This window comes from Syngnathus leptorhynchus, chromosome 3 (assembly GCF_054491065.1).
Source record: "Syngnathus leptorhynchus isolate UIUO chromosome 3, UIUO_Slep, whole genome shotgun sequence".
NCBI lineage: Eukaryota > Metazoa > Chordata > Actinopteri > Syngnathiformes > Syngnathidae > Syngnathus > Syngnathus leptorhynchus.
The window spans coordinates 12219705-12233573 of NC_141197.1; the positions used below are offsets into that span (position 1 = coordinate 12219705).

The following is a 13869-nucleotide window of genomic DNA, read 5'->3' on the forward strand; positions in this document are numbered from 1 at the left end:
GTTTTAAAATCCCATCTGCGCCTCTGGTCGTTTGAGCCTTAAGTCAACTGCCTGTGCAAACTTTTGGATCCATTTACTCAAATTTAAAATCGTTAAATGCACATTTGCGGTTTTTAATTGTGTTTCTAGCAGTACTGCTCGAACCGTTATTTAACTTGTGCCGGCTCACTTTCTCTTTGGCCGTCTCAGTTAGTAATGGTTACAACCCTGTACTACTTTGTTCATCGGGCATGTTTAGAAACGTTTCCCCAAAGTAGGACGGTGATGAAATTGACAAGTCAGAGCCGGCGGGGAGGAGGAGCTGCTCTTTCTTTCTTTCTTTCTCAACTCACTATTTTGCTTCGCCAAATGAAGTAGTCGCAGTTAACCAACCTGCATGACATCCCATGGCTCATTGGTGACGCAAAAAGATCAATTGACTTCATTTACTCTCGGAAGATTCCATCTTTTTCTTTATACCTGGCGAGCTTGTTTTTCATTCTTCCAAGCAACACTCGGTGAGTTAAATCAGTCAGCCATCAGGAAATGTCAGCAAGTAGCATCCGTTTTCGGCTAACCTTTCCATCTGGTACCTTGTAATCTTTCTCCACGATTGTTTGACATTTCTGTAACATAATTTTGGTCCACTTGCATGACAGCCAGCCACTGTGCAATTTGAACTAGTTTACTTTTATTGCAGTTGCTTAGTTTTGCATCACTAGTATTGTCTTTTTCTTCACGAGTTAGTTATTAAGAGCTCTAGTCAAACGACAACTAGAAAGACTAATTATAATGTCAAGTTTAGAACTTGTTGCACTGCACATTGCACACCCATGACGATAAGTTTTGCCTAACTGGTAACGTTGTTGTCATTTTTGTATACCGTAGTTGACTTACTGTATTAGTATACTAATACATGAACCTTAAAGAGACAGTGTAGAAATATAATAACATACGTAATAATAATTTTGATTCATAAAAAAAACATGATTAATTTTAATGATGTGCAAAAGAAGCGTCCTATCACATCAACATACTTTTTTATTTTAAATATAATCGTAGATCTATTAATGGCTAATATTACATGGATCGTGCTTCACCTTACAAATGACACATCAACATCGTTTTTAATTTAATCGTAGGTCTATTGATGGCTTGTATTACATGGATCGTGCTTCAGATGACAGATGACAAGTGTATTTTACACACTTTATACCATTAAGCTGAATATTATTGATCGTAAATAAATGCTGAATTATTCACTAGCTTTCATATCCAGTTTTAAGGTCCATGTCATCTCTTTGTCATCACAAGTAGGACGTCTTTGGCATACTTGTAGGACAGTTACATGCTACTAGACAAAACAGTTGCCAATTGGTGCACACTTGTCCTGCTTGTACCCTAAAGTTCTCTTAGAAGGAGCGTACTAGTATAGTAGATGTAGCCTATGTGGTAGATGAAGAATCTCAAATAAATGTGTACACGTCTTGCCATTGTGCAGCCACATGAGGACCAGCTGAGGGTCATTACGTGTTCTATTTGTTGCACTTAATTCACTTTAGTGTTAGTTTGATGTGCGAGTGTGTGTGCGTGTTAGTGTGTGTCACAAGCAGTAGTTAGTGCCGCTACGTATTGTGCATATCCGGATTGCATCCTCTGATCTGGACTGCTGCCCAGGGTGGGTCCTTTACTTCTCCTTGTCGAAATAATTAAAGCTGCTTTTTTGTCGGCTTGCGTTGTGCTTGAAAAAAACGCAGGAAAATCTCCGAAATTTTCTCAGAAGCTTTTTTTTTTTCAGTGGAACTACTTAGCCAGCACAAACTCAGGTTGGTGCAGCAAAAATGTGGTTCTGTTGAACTGCTGATAGCTTTAATCCCTCATTAGGTATTACATGAAAAATCGAGAGATGGGTGTGGTGGTTAAGGAATGAAATGTATCCAACATTGGGTTCATAGTTACAGTGGAACCTCAATTTAACATTCGGGTTGGGCGCAGGGGTCATACGTTAGATCCCATCGTAGGTCACATTGGAATATTTTTTTTGTCATAGCCTAATGCTCATTAGTTGCCCAAATAGTTCCATACAAACTCCTTTATTGTCTGCTGAATGTTTGTTACGCTTTCAACGGCCAATCCCCAACTCAATTCCAAGCCATTAAATCGAATGGAAATAATCCAACAGTTTGAGCATCATGATTCAAAACTGCAATTCAAATATTGCAATGAGATTGTTTTTCAAAATCGTTGAAGCTTAATGCAGATTGGAAAGCGTCCTTAATGAAGCACTTGCTCAAGTTGCTCGAGATCTTGTAAACAATAAGGAAACAAGGCATTCCATAGTTTTTTTTATACAAGCCATTGTGTCATGGATTAGCTGTGAAATCATCTTGTGCCATTCCAGTCAATGATGCATACCAGGGCATGCTATGACGAACCATGATGTTATCGTGCGTTACAGGATTAGATCATTACAATAGTTAAAAGCATCCATTGTGTTTAACAATCTCCTTCAGTGTTGTGTAACGTATTACAGGAAATGCGTATGGAATCTCAATGGTGTCTCTACTTTACTGCTTGTACTGCAACATACTCATGAACTTTCAAATAAATAAATAAGATGACAACTTGCACATGTCACCTCATGTGTTTGTGGGCAACAGAATAAACAGCAATAGCTGCATCAACACTGGATGTAAAAAGTTTACACACCCCTGTTCAAATGCCAATTTCAATTGTGGCATAAAAGAGACTGACAAATTGTTTCAAAACTTTATATTAACGGGACCTGTTACCTGCGCAACTCAAAAACTGTTTACGAGGGGGGAACTAAAAAATAAACAACTGAATTAATGCTTTTGCACAAGTGTGTACACCCTCATATAATTGGGGCATGGCCGTGTTTATAATAAACCAATCACATTTAATTTGAATGGGAGAACGCGTACAATAACTTTTATAGAGCCTCTGACGAACTTCAAATAAAACACTGATGTTCTAAATGGCTTTTTCATTATTTATTGATAACAGAAGCCTGAAGGTTTTTATCTATTTTATATATATATATATATATATATATATATATATATATATATATATATATATATATATATATATATACATTAGCCCGACGTCCCAGTAAATCAGAAGCAATGATCAGGCAATTTTTTAAATTCATTTTCTAGGGGCTCCAGTGTGTTTAGAAGTCCTGTTTGACAGGTGGAGTTTCCCAACAAAACGGAAAGTCATGCTTGCCTGTTTGCTTCCTTTTGAGCACTGGGGAAAGAATGATAACAAGAGGTTTCTATGTTGTTATTACCGTGGTGGTTCTGTTAGTGCTATGAACCACTGATGATTGCTTTGTCTAGCTACCTACTCACTGTGTTAGTTGCCAAAAATAAAGACAGGAAGCTTTGTTGGACCTTGTAGGAAGTGTTCCAGCAATTTAGTGAGTCTCACAGGACAATAAATAAACAATCATATCAATGAATAAAATAAAAAAATAAAAAAATAAAAACTTTTGGCCATTATTCTAAAATGTATATTTGGCACAAACCCAACACTAATCATCACCAAGTGAACACCATTCCACTGAAGCATGAAGCCGTTTTTCCTTCAGCTGAAATAGGGGCCCAAGTCAAGGTGGAAGAAACTATAAACATTCTCAAGTACTCAACAGCAGATTGGGTAGGGGGGGGGAAGAAAATCAGTTTCATCGTTATTTGGGTCAAATTGGTTGTAGTGGTTTCCAGTTCATAAATAGTGATTTACAGTTAAGAAGGATCAGTAGCACTTTGGGATTCGAAGCTTTTATAAAAGATGACAAGCTACAGTGTGGTGAAATGTAACTAATTCACCCATTTGCATGCTTAAATATACAATTCACGACAAACTAGTGTATTCCACCAGGCATTCCCCCAATTGTAAAATGAAGTTGTCCATTAAAGCAATCAAGTTGCATTACGGAATTGATTAACAGTTTTAATACATATGTTCGAATAAAAGTTTCCCTAAGCAACGAAATGACGTAAATAAACCTTGCTTGGATACAGTAGAAGTCATTTTAGTGCAATTTATAGGCAACCCAAATTTAACCGGATCTCAGGAAATGGCAAACAATTAAATGAATATTTAATCATTGCTTGGTCATTTATCCAAGAAGATTAGAGTACGGTGATTAATTCCTGAACAGAAATATTGTATAATATTGTGTATTGTGTAATATTGTGTACAGCATTACATATTATAATAAATGTGACAAAATAATCCATTTTGCTTTTTTGCCACCTCAAAGTAGCCTAATGGTGGTCTTAGCCCAATGCTCCATGGCTTGGACAAACATGCTCGTGTTAGCTTTTAGCATCACTCTGAGTGAGTTGCATAAAAACACCTTAAGCCGCTTATGGCTCGACATAAAAGGATCAGAGGGGGGTCACGGTGAAAGAATGTTAGGCTTGTTTGAATGCTTTTTCGCACACTGGTCATATGACACGTGCACACGTTCTTTTGGCCGGAATTAGTTGAACATGTGAAGTCGTTCCCTTCATCAAATGAGTTCATTTTCATCCACTGATTGTCTTTATTATGCCCTTGTGTTTTAAATCAACAACTTTGTGAACTTAGTTTAAGCATGGCTATTTTTAAAATGAAACAATATATGAAAAAAAAAACATTTATATCTATTGTATGATGTTAAGTACCATGAGACCACTTCTGTGGTCACAAGACATAAATAGAACTGACTTGACTTTCCTGTATGTACATGATTGATACTTTTTTGTTACCATAGTTTGCCAATGATGTGTTTTTTATTTTATTTTAATTGTCCCTATGTAGTCATTACTGTGTGACAAAATATTTTTGTGTGTGTTGTAGAAATTCATCTCTCAATATGTCTGATGGGGAATATGATTACCTCATCAAGTTCCTAGCCCTGGGAGACTCGGGTGTGGGGAAGACTAGTTTTCTCTACCAGTACACCGATGGCAAGTTCAACTCCAAGTTTATCACAACAGTGGGAATTGACTTCAGAGAAAAACGAGTGGTAAGCTGCTGATTATCTTTAGAATTTGAGAAGAAAAAAAATACCAGTCCTGCAATTTATCTCATTCAAATCATCTACTTTGAAAACGTATTTACTTTAGTTTAATCGTTTCTCTTTTCGTTATCAACTTCTGCTTTTGGACCAAGCAGCCCATTAAAGAGCTCCTCATTCACAGTTCACAACATACATGCTAACATAATGTTGCAGTGTAGCAAATTGAGTATATCCCAATACTAAAATCTACTTCCAAGAATTCAACCACAGGTGGAATGCCTAAAATTGTTTTAATGTATCGCCAACAGTAAAATGAATGCCGTTTATGAGCGGCCCTATAATTTCCTATAGCCACGGGAATTCGATCGGACATGCATTTCAACGCTCGTGTCAATTGGAGTCGCTCATATTTAATAACAAGAGGCCATACCAGCACTCCAAAAGTGACTTGATGTGTATTCAACAGACATACGATTCCACTGGTCCTGATGGCTCCTCTGGACGAAGACAGAAGATCCACATGCAGCTGTGGGACACTGCGGGGCAGGAGAGGTAGTCCAGCTTACATTTTGGTTTGAACACTTTCTCAGTCTACTCAATCATTTTGTTTTGTTTTTGTTGCTCCCCCTCTTCCTGTCAGATTTCGAAGTTTGACCACGGCTTTCTTTCGGGACGCGATGGGTTTCATTCTCTTGTTTGACCTCACCAACGAGCAAAGTTTTCTCAACGTTCGAAACTGGATGAGTAGGTCTTTTTACTCTTGCATCGCATAAACAATATGAGTGGGGATAATATTAATTACGTATTTCACCATTTTGAATTTCTCCGGGCATAATGAAGCAACCGCTCCAGTGGAGTTGTTGACATCATACAATTTGGAATTCCCCTAAAACTTTAGAGTTCAATGCTGACATCATTTTGTGACTTTTTTGTAACACAAAGATCAGCTTTCTTATGGGGGTGTTCAAGTTAACAATTCTACTGTATGAAGAATGAAATTGTATGACATCAACAGATTGATATCTTTCAAGCATGAACATGGATGTATGAACGGATATATTTTTTAGTTCTATTGTTGCTTTTTTTTTTTTCAATACACAAAGTTGTTATTTATGCTATGCGACAAGTTAGACAAAGTAGGCAGTAAGTGTTTTTTCTTTCAGGCCAGTTACAGGTTCACGCCTACTGTGAAAATCCAGACGTGATTCTGTGCGGCAACAAATGCGACCTGGCCGATCAGAGGGCCGTGAACGAGGAAGAAGCCCGAGAGCTGGCAGATAAGTATGGGTAGGTATCAATCGCCCACCAAGCCTCTTCCTGAAATGTTTGTCAAGAAGGCAGTCCCCAACTTGTTTGCCCAAGTCAGTGAGAAGATAGCATGAGACTAAATTGGCCCTCCTGGAAAAGTCAATATTTGTCCCCATGTGTCAAGTATCTCACTCTGGCTCACCTGCATTGAAAGACAAATAGTGCAATGGATGAGAGCTGCATGCATAGTTTTAAAAGGCTTCTTGAGAAGATTACTAAAGTTATCTAAGAAGGGCAGTGGCATGTATCCCAAACAAACGCTTTTGTATGGATTTTTTTGTAATCATCTCCGGGTTATTGTTCATGTTAATCCAGAGTCAACCTTTACTTGTTTTACCACCCGAAAGGATTCCTTACTTTGAGACGAGTGCGGCGAATGGACAAAACGTCAGTCAGGTCGTGGACGTGCTGCTTGACCTCGTCATGAAGAGGATGGAACGATGCGTGGACAAGTCATGGATTCCGGACGGAACCTTCCGAACAAACGGTCACAACAACGCAGATTTGGCAGAGGCATCGGAAGGGAGCAAGTGTTCGTGTTAAGAGTGCGGAGGTGTCAATGAGATATACCGGGCTTGTATAAAATAGGACAGAGTGGAAAGTGTTTCAGTTAAAACATACCAAGTGGCTCCCCTGTAAAACTGCTGATTGGTGATCTTCTGGTGGGATAGCGTGTAGTAGTACTGTATGTGGCTTATTGACCTTTCAAGTCATAGATGGACATTTGTTACTTGGGGTGGTGGATATTTATGTACAATATTGCTGAAATGGCCTATTGTGAAGCTAAATTCATTTTTAGGAACATATATGGTAATTCAAAAAAGTGTTGCCATACCACATAGACCGTAAATACAAATTTGAATCTCTTCATGTATTTCAAGCTTCTATACTTCTAGGAATGTTTGTCCTGCTGAATTTCATGCTGTAGTTAGAATCGTGCTCGGACCCTTCAGTATTCATTGGATGATTGTTTTATATTGAGCATCAACACTTGTGCCATGTTGTTTACTCCTCCACATAAACTCTGTATGTTATCAATTCAGTGAGTTCATTTTGTTGTTATAGTAGACAAGATAAATGTATAGCATCTCTCAGACTTGGCTAGCCATTTATGTGCAATAACATTTACAGTACATTGTGGACTTTAATTAATTGGCATCATTCCTGTCCATAACAATAAAAAGAATTTGGTCATGTAAGGCATACAGAAGCAGAGAGAAATTACAATGTTAAAAGAAAATTCATATTTTTGTGTACTGACTGTTAAAAACGTATTTCGATCTACGTACAGCAAAATATGTGCAACATTCTGCTTTTTTTTTTTTTTTTTTTTTTTTTTTTTTTTAAAAAGGAAAATTCGTTTTTGCAGACCCTTTGAAAAGCTTATGCTTCCTCTTTCATTCTGAGAAGCAATGCGATACTTAACAGCATACTTTGCATTTCAAATTATACTTATTTGAGATGGATTTATACCATACGTGTATATCATTTTATGAATCATCTTTACACTTGCAACTGTTTTACAAAGAAAAAAAAAAATCACAGAAAGTAGAATTAAGGCATGCATGTTTGGTGTAAAACAGATTGGCCTTCTACCGATTTTAGTAAAGAACACACAAACAGAATTTGTGCCTTTCACATGAGAAAATGTATGTTAAAAAATGTAGAAAATATACTGCATAAGGCTTTATGTCCTTTTTAATTAAATGCACATGAAAACCAAGTCTTTTAAGTAGTGAATTATTCAAATCGTACTTCCAACGGCCCGCTTGCAGTTCTCTTGCATTCCCATAGGGGCAGCCTAGCGGCAATATCATTACAGCGAAGGAGAAAATTGTAAACACAACCAGCTGATCATGGAGCGAAGATTGGAAAGGTTGTTTTGAAATCCATCTGCAAATCGTCTGCTTTCATCCTTTTTTTTTTAATTATAGATACAAACTTAATCTCTTGTAGATGCTATACACGCGCTAATAGCGTCGAGACATTTCAGAGGACAGGAATTTATATATTTTCGCGTAGCTCACTTAGCTCTTAATGTTCACAGCGACGGACATGATTATGATCACTGTTGTATGCATCATTTGTTGTTATTTCAAGCTGGTTGTGGTTTTGATGTGCTATATGTGGATTATCATTTCACAATAACCGAATACAGCTACACTCACTGTACATAACTGGCATGTCAATCATGTATGTTAGCTAATCTGGGTTTGTAATAGCGTTGACATACAGTAGCTTTCAGACGTGACTTGGCACACTGTCTTTTATTTTTTTTACACCTTTTCATTGTACAATCCTGAAGAAATGCCACCTCGCTACAATGTAATCGGTAATCAAACCTGTTTAAGTACATTTAATGTCGCTTCAAAATAACCACACACACACACGGAGCTATTAACACATAAACCGCTGGCAACCAAAATGTTCAATTAGTCATTTTCCCCTCCCTGTTGTCATGTGACTCATTGGCGTTACAATGTCTCAAGAACGTGGAGTTTAAAAATTGTAATGATATTTAAAAAAGAAAAAAAGCTTTCCAAATGCATGCATATGGTCCTGGTCATTTAGCACGCCTTCAGTTAGGTTGTAGAGCTGTGTTATTTTCAGTTGATTCAAAACCCATCTGATTGTGATATTTTATTCCTCAGCTACATTGTATGCTCATGTCTCTGTATGTTCTCTTGCAGAACGACGTTCCGATTCTGCCCTCAGTGCGGCGCAAAGCTGCAGTCTGGTTTTAAATTTTGTCCTTCATGTGGGGAGAAAATTCCTTGTGCCAGCGATGCATCAGCGCTGGAGGCCATCAAACCCTCTCCAAATTTCTCTCCTCCGAAAGGGGATGAAGCCATTAGCCAAGCGTCCAACATGTGTTATGAGGCCACAGACGGTAGGATTAACTGCACACCCACGATGAGAATTTCTCTTTAACAAAAGTCAAATGGTTTCATTGAGGGGGGAACAATTTATACCAAGCCGTCAACATTTTTCTTTTTCTACAGTGCACGAAAGTGTCATTTCTCCACGCCCTGCGCTACGTAAGACTCGTAACGCTCTCCGCCTGGACAGGGAAGTCAAATTAAATGTAAAAGAAGATCCACCTCCAGTGGCACAAGGTTATAATTACCCAGTTATTATGGTGTTTCTTTTTTGATGTATTATCTATTTTTTTTTTAATCACATCTCAGCTTCTTTATTCATGTACTTGTGTATCATCATATTACTTCGGCTATTGTGGTTCTAGGCTAACGATATCACATTTATACAGATTAATAAAATTGGGACTCCACTGGTATTTTTCCTTTTTCTTTCTTTTTTTTTTTTTCCATAGAAAACAACGTGTCTTCACCAAAGCAAACTCCAGTCAAACGTGTAAAGAAGTCAGCAGCGGCTGAGGCCTCCCCCCCACCCATCTTAAAATCCCCCAGACCTGGTAAACTCGAAAGACAAAAAATAACAATCAAACAATTCATTTTCTATAGTAGACAGTCACGTCTCATCCATCAACGTTACCCACAGGAAGGGGCAGAGGAACGCTCTTGCAGCCTGTGGAGGAAGAGGAGATGACAAATGTAACCACGAGGACCGCTGCGGAATCCACTGTGGACGGCCCGCCGCGGACAGTCTTTTCTCCACTTTCCTCGCCAACTTTGAAATCTCCGTCCAAAGGTGAACAATACACGCCCAATGTCCACAGCAGCCTTTTTTGGGTGGTGGCCTGACGGAGCCATCGTTGTGGCACTGTCCGAGGCGGTTACAGTTCTCGTATATTCGTATACGTGCCGAATAAGAACTATCGGAAGGTTTTCCGTGCTCTCGTTTCATCCCAATGGATGGATGTGCTCGTTTGCGCAAATGCGCAGGCAGAGGACAGAACAAAGCCAAGAAGGTGGCCGCCGTGGAGCGACTGGAGGACGGCGAAGAGCTAACGGACACCACGGGCAGGAAGTGGACGCTGGTCAAGCTGCTCAGTCAGAACCCAACAGAGCTCCTGTATGAAGGTAACGCTGCACTTGTTATGTCTGCCAGTCCATGAAGGCGCATTCCGGCTGTGCCAACTGTACCATGTGCATTTGTTCCAGTTGCGCCCAAAGGCTCATGGACCTCCTCCAAGGAATCCGCTTATATCCTTAAATTGGTGAGTAGAATATTTCATTTTGAAACAAAACTCAGCCGGCGCCGCACACTTGGCCACTGACCCTCACACACATAATGAACTTACTGCAATTTAAGAACTGTAGAAATATTTTGAGACACCGCAACTTTTCTGCAACCACAACGATATCCAACTCTTTGAATAAAGAGCTGCGCATCTGAATTCCAGGGTGCCGTACGAGGAAGAATCTACAAGGAGCAGAACTTCCTGCAGAGGGCTGCGAAGCCTTCATCTGGTGAGCATTTAGTCACTCCACTTCTTTTAAAAAGCAGACAACGTCACACAAGCTAGAGCTAAAGTCAGTAACATGCAGCATTGCCACAAGTGGCCAGTAACAAGCTTTACTGTATCATTTACTTAAGTCATTTTTGAGAAGTTTTAATGCAACACATTTTTTGCTTTTACTTGAGGTTGCGCTGTTCTTTATGAGTGTAATCAAAAAACGTTTAAGACGCCGCCTGACAGAATTTGCCTCAATTTATGTGATTTTATAAAAAAAAGAAATTGTTAGTGTGTCAATTAAAGTCAAATTGTTGGGCGATACGTGACTCTGCATGTTTCCTGTAGTGGCCAAGTGGATCAAACAACACGACTTGGACTTCCTTGGAATTCCTTCCTGCGTCAGCTTCGGTCACACAGATTCTTACAGGTGCGTCGATCAACTTTGCAACCAGGTTCTCACGTTCCGTTTGCAGAGAGTGGCTAACCATCTTCGTCCTCTTTTTTAGGTTCTTGGTTTTTCCCGCCATGGGCCAGTCGCTTCACTCTATCATGGACAACAATCGTCTTCCCGAGAAGACGGTCATCCATCTTGCCTGCAGAATAGTGAGCGAGCGAGCGAGCGAGCAAGCATCCTTTGCCCAGTTTGTCCCCCTCGCCCTTGACGCTTGAAGCTGACGTGTTGTGCGTCCCTTTTGCAGTTGGATGTACTGCACTACATCCATTCCAACGAGTACGTGCACGCGGACATCAACGCTGAAAACATCTACATCCAAGCGGGATACCCCACGCAGGTCGGGAGAACGCTCGCTAAGGCGTGTGGACTGGAGCAACCACTACGGTGTCTGTCTTGTGTCTGGGTGTGTGTGCTCGTCTTGCATTTGCATAGGTCTTGTTTTTTTTGTGCTTGTGCCTTCAGGTATTTTTAGTGGGATACTATCACACCTCGCGCTACTGTCCCGGTGGACGCCACGTGGTATATCGCCAAGGCATCCAAGAGCCACACGAAGGATCGCTGGAATTCATCAGCATTGATTCACACGCCGGAGCAAGTGAGTTCACATTCTTAGACTTAAACCACAACAAACCCTCCACCTGAACTTTGAATGAGTATTTTTGGGGGAGGTGCTAATTACTCTGTGTTTAAAGCTTAAGAAGCAGCGCTTTATTTAAGATGTGCTCTTTTAGCGCCGTCACGGCGAAGTGACCTGCAGTCTCTGGCCTACTGCATGCTGCAGTGGCACACGGGCACGCTGCCGTGGAGCGGCCTCACTGATCCCGACCAGGTGGCTTGCCTCAAACAGAGGTGAGCCTTTGTTTTGGTATTTGGGACTGTTCTTCATTTTTGAGCTGCATGTGGTTACGGTGTATTCTCTCATACTATACGTGTCGTTATTTCAGATACTTAGACGACGTTCCGGCACTGCTGAGTTACTGTTTCGGAAAGAATAAAGTTTCGAGTAAGTAAATATTGATAATTATCACAGCAAGTAAGTGGTTAAAAGCTTGCACCTCCGTGTTTTGTTACTTAGGTACATTTCAGAGCTACGTGAGCTCGGCGGCGGATCTGCAGTACACGGAGCAGCCGGACTACTCGGAACTGAAAGCCAGGCTCGCCATAGCTTTGTCGCATATGGGGGGCTCAGTGGAAAAACCCCTCACTTTTTAGCAAAGAATGTAAAGGAGGAAACAATGTGAATTGCAAATATTTCACAATGACGTAAAGACTGACTGCAGATGTGAAATAAGGGTTTTAGTTCTCACTTCAATGTTTCTTTTTTTTATTGATTTAATGCAGCTGCTAGTGAAACTAGTGTCATGATTGGATGTATAATTAAATTGCAGACTTTAACCTTAAAGCAGGGGTCGGGAACCTTTTTGGCGGACAGAACCATAAATGTCCATTTTTTTAATAATAATTTCCCGTGAGAGCCATACCACTTGGAAAAAAACGATGGTCTAATTACAATTAAATGCATGTATTTTAATTAAGACCAACGATTTTTTTAAGTGTACTAATGTATTTTTAATAATTTTTTTATATTGAAGTCTAGAAAAAAATACACTCACCATTAATGAGACTTCCGGGGGCTGTATCGTTTTGATGATGGCTTTGTAGTCCAGTTGAATTGCGGTGAGGTTCTCATTCAGTTCTTGCGGACAGAGGCATGTCTTTTCTCCGTGTTGAGTATCTTTTCTTTATCCGTGAAGTCGTCAAAATATTCCTTAGCCACATCAAGCATAAATGTTGAAAAACTCTCCATCAGTAAATGGCTTTCCGTTCCTCACAATTGCTAATGCGCCAGCAAAACTAGCTAAATTAAAGTCACCTTGTCTGGTCCATACACGGAGTTGCTGTTGACCAGCTTGGACCTTCCTCTGGAGCTCTTCACACGTTTTCTTTCGGCTGTCCCCAGCTGGGTATTTGGTCGCAAATGTAGCATGTCGGTCCACTCACTCTGAAAAGTTCGGTACTCGTCATCTTTTTTTCTCTTCGCCATATTTCTTGCTTGCCTGGCACACACCAGCTGGCTAACTAGCTGAAATTCTAAATTAAGCGGGCCCGTAGGCACCGTATTGTCCAATAAAAATCGCGCTCTTTTTGTCCGACCTGGCGTCACCGAAGGGCAGCTGAGATTGGCTGATATGACGCGACCGTTGATTTCAGACGTGATATTTAAAATTTTGAAAGATTATTTAACATTTTGATTTCAGTAGGTCTATTTTTTACTTTGATAATATAATAATCAATTGTGTTAACAAATGTCAGATTTGTCCGTGAGCCAGACGCAGTCACCAAAAGAGCCATAGGTTTCCGACCCCTGCCTTAAAAAGTATATGCAGGAATATGCTCATATATATCATATTCATATTGAAATATGGTGTCTGCATATAACATGACAGGCATTTTTTTTTTTTGTGGATTTTTCTGAGCTGTTGTTTTTCACAGAATGTGTTATTTAATGTTTAAATTGTGATTTTAATGCTCTTTGTTGTTTGCATATTCACATTTGATGCACTAGTTTTGATAGTTTGCCTTTTTTTCTTAAATGTCAAATCTATTCCACCTTGCATTGTCTACAAACGCTTCCTGGAACCAACCACGGATTGACCATCTTGTAACAACAATTCAACTCAAATAAACATTGGAGTAAATTCAAGATGACATGAT

The 13869-nt window shown here is 39.7% G+C and overlaps 2 protein-coding genes and 1 long non-coding RNA gene across 4 annotated transcripts; 2 read left to right on the plus strand and 1 right to left on the minus strand.

Moving 5' to 3' along the window:
• The first annotated feature begins 159 nt into the window (after window positions 1-159).
• rab27a (RAB27A, member RAS oncogene family) lies at window positions 160-7649 on the plus strand. Its single transcript, XM_085906725.1, has 6 exons — window positions 160-497; window positions 4852-5020; window positions 5481-5566; window positions 5655-5758; window positions 6178-6301; window positions 6670-7649. Exons 2-6 carry the CDS (start codon window positions 4868-4870, stop codon window positions 6863-6865), a joined length of 663 nt encoding a protein of 220 aa, XP_085762851.1. The 5' UTR covers window positions 160-497; window positions 4852-4867; the 3' UTR covers window positions 6866-7649.
• Window positions 5190-13313, minus strand: LOC147059295 (uncharacterized). 2 transcript variants are annotated; one of them, XR_015065590.1, is made up of 4 exons: window positions 13028-13313; window positions 12768-12922; window positions 6680-6795; window positions 5190-5550 (listed from the first exon to the last, which is right to left on the minus strand). It is a non-coding gene; the product is annotated as an uncharacterized LOC147059295 (long non-coding RNA). The 2 variants fall into 2 exon arrangements; XR_015065591.1 differs by having other exon boundaries at window positions 5190-6464.
• Window positions 8129-13858, plus strand: vrk3 (VRK serine/threonine kinase 3). The gene is made up of 15 exons (XM_085906724.1): window positions 8129-8198; window positions 9013-9212; window positions 9325-9438; window positions 9654-9755; window positions 9842-9991; window positions 10186-10323; window positions 10405-10460; window positions 10647-10713; window positions 11046-11127; window positions 11207-11303; window positions 11399-11491; window positions 11617-11749; window positions 11886-12003; window positions 12099-12157; window positions 12230-13858. Exons 1-15 carry the CDS (start codon window positions 8179-8181, stop codon window positions 12364-12366), a joined length of 1566 nt encoding a protein of 521 aa, XP_085762850.1. The 5' UTR covers window positions 8129-8178; the 3' UTR covers window positions 12367-13858.
• Window positions 13859-13869: the final 11 nt, after the last annotated feature.

Coding starts and splice junctions, on each gene's coding strand:
- rab27a (XM_085906725.1), top strand. CDS start 4,868: ATGTCTGATGGGGAATATGATTACCTCATCAAGTTCCTAGCCCTGGGA. Junction 5,021..5,480: donor ACTTCAGAGAAAAACGAGTG/GTAAGCTGCTGA, acceptor TGTATTCAACAG/ACATACGATTCCACTGGTCC. Junction 5,759..6,177: donor CAACGTTCGAAACTGGATGA/GTAGGTCTTTTT, acceptor TTTTTCTTTCAG/GCCAGTTACAGGTTCACGCC.
- vrk3 (XM_085906724.1), top strand. CDS start 8,179: ATGGAGCGAAGATTGGAAAG. Junction 8,199..9,012: donor ATGGAGCGAAGATTGGAAAG/GTTGTTTTGAAA, acceptor GTTCTCTTGCAG/AACGACGTTCCGATTCTGCC. Junction 12,004..12,098: donor GTGGCTTGCCTCAAACAGAG/GTGAGCCTTTGT, acceptor TCGTTATTTCAG/ATACTTAGACGACGTTCCGG.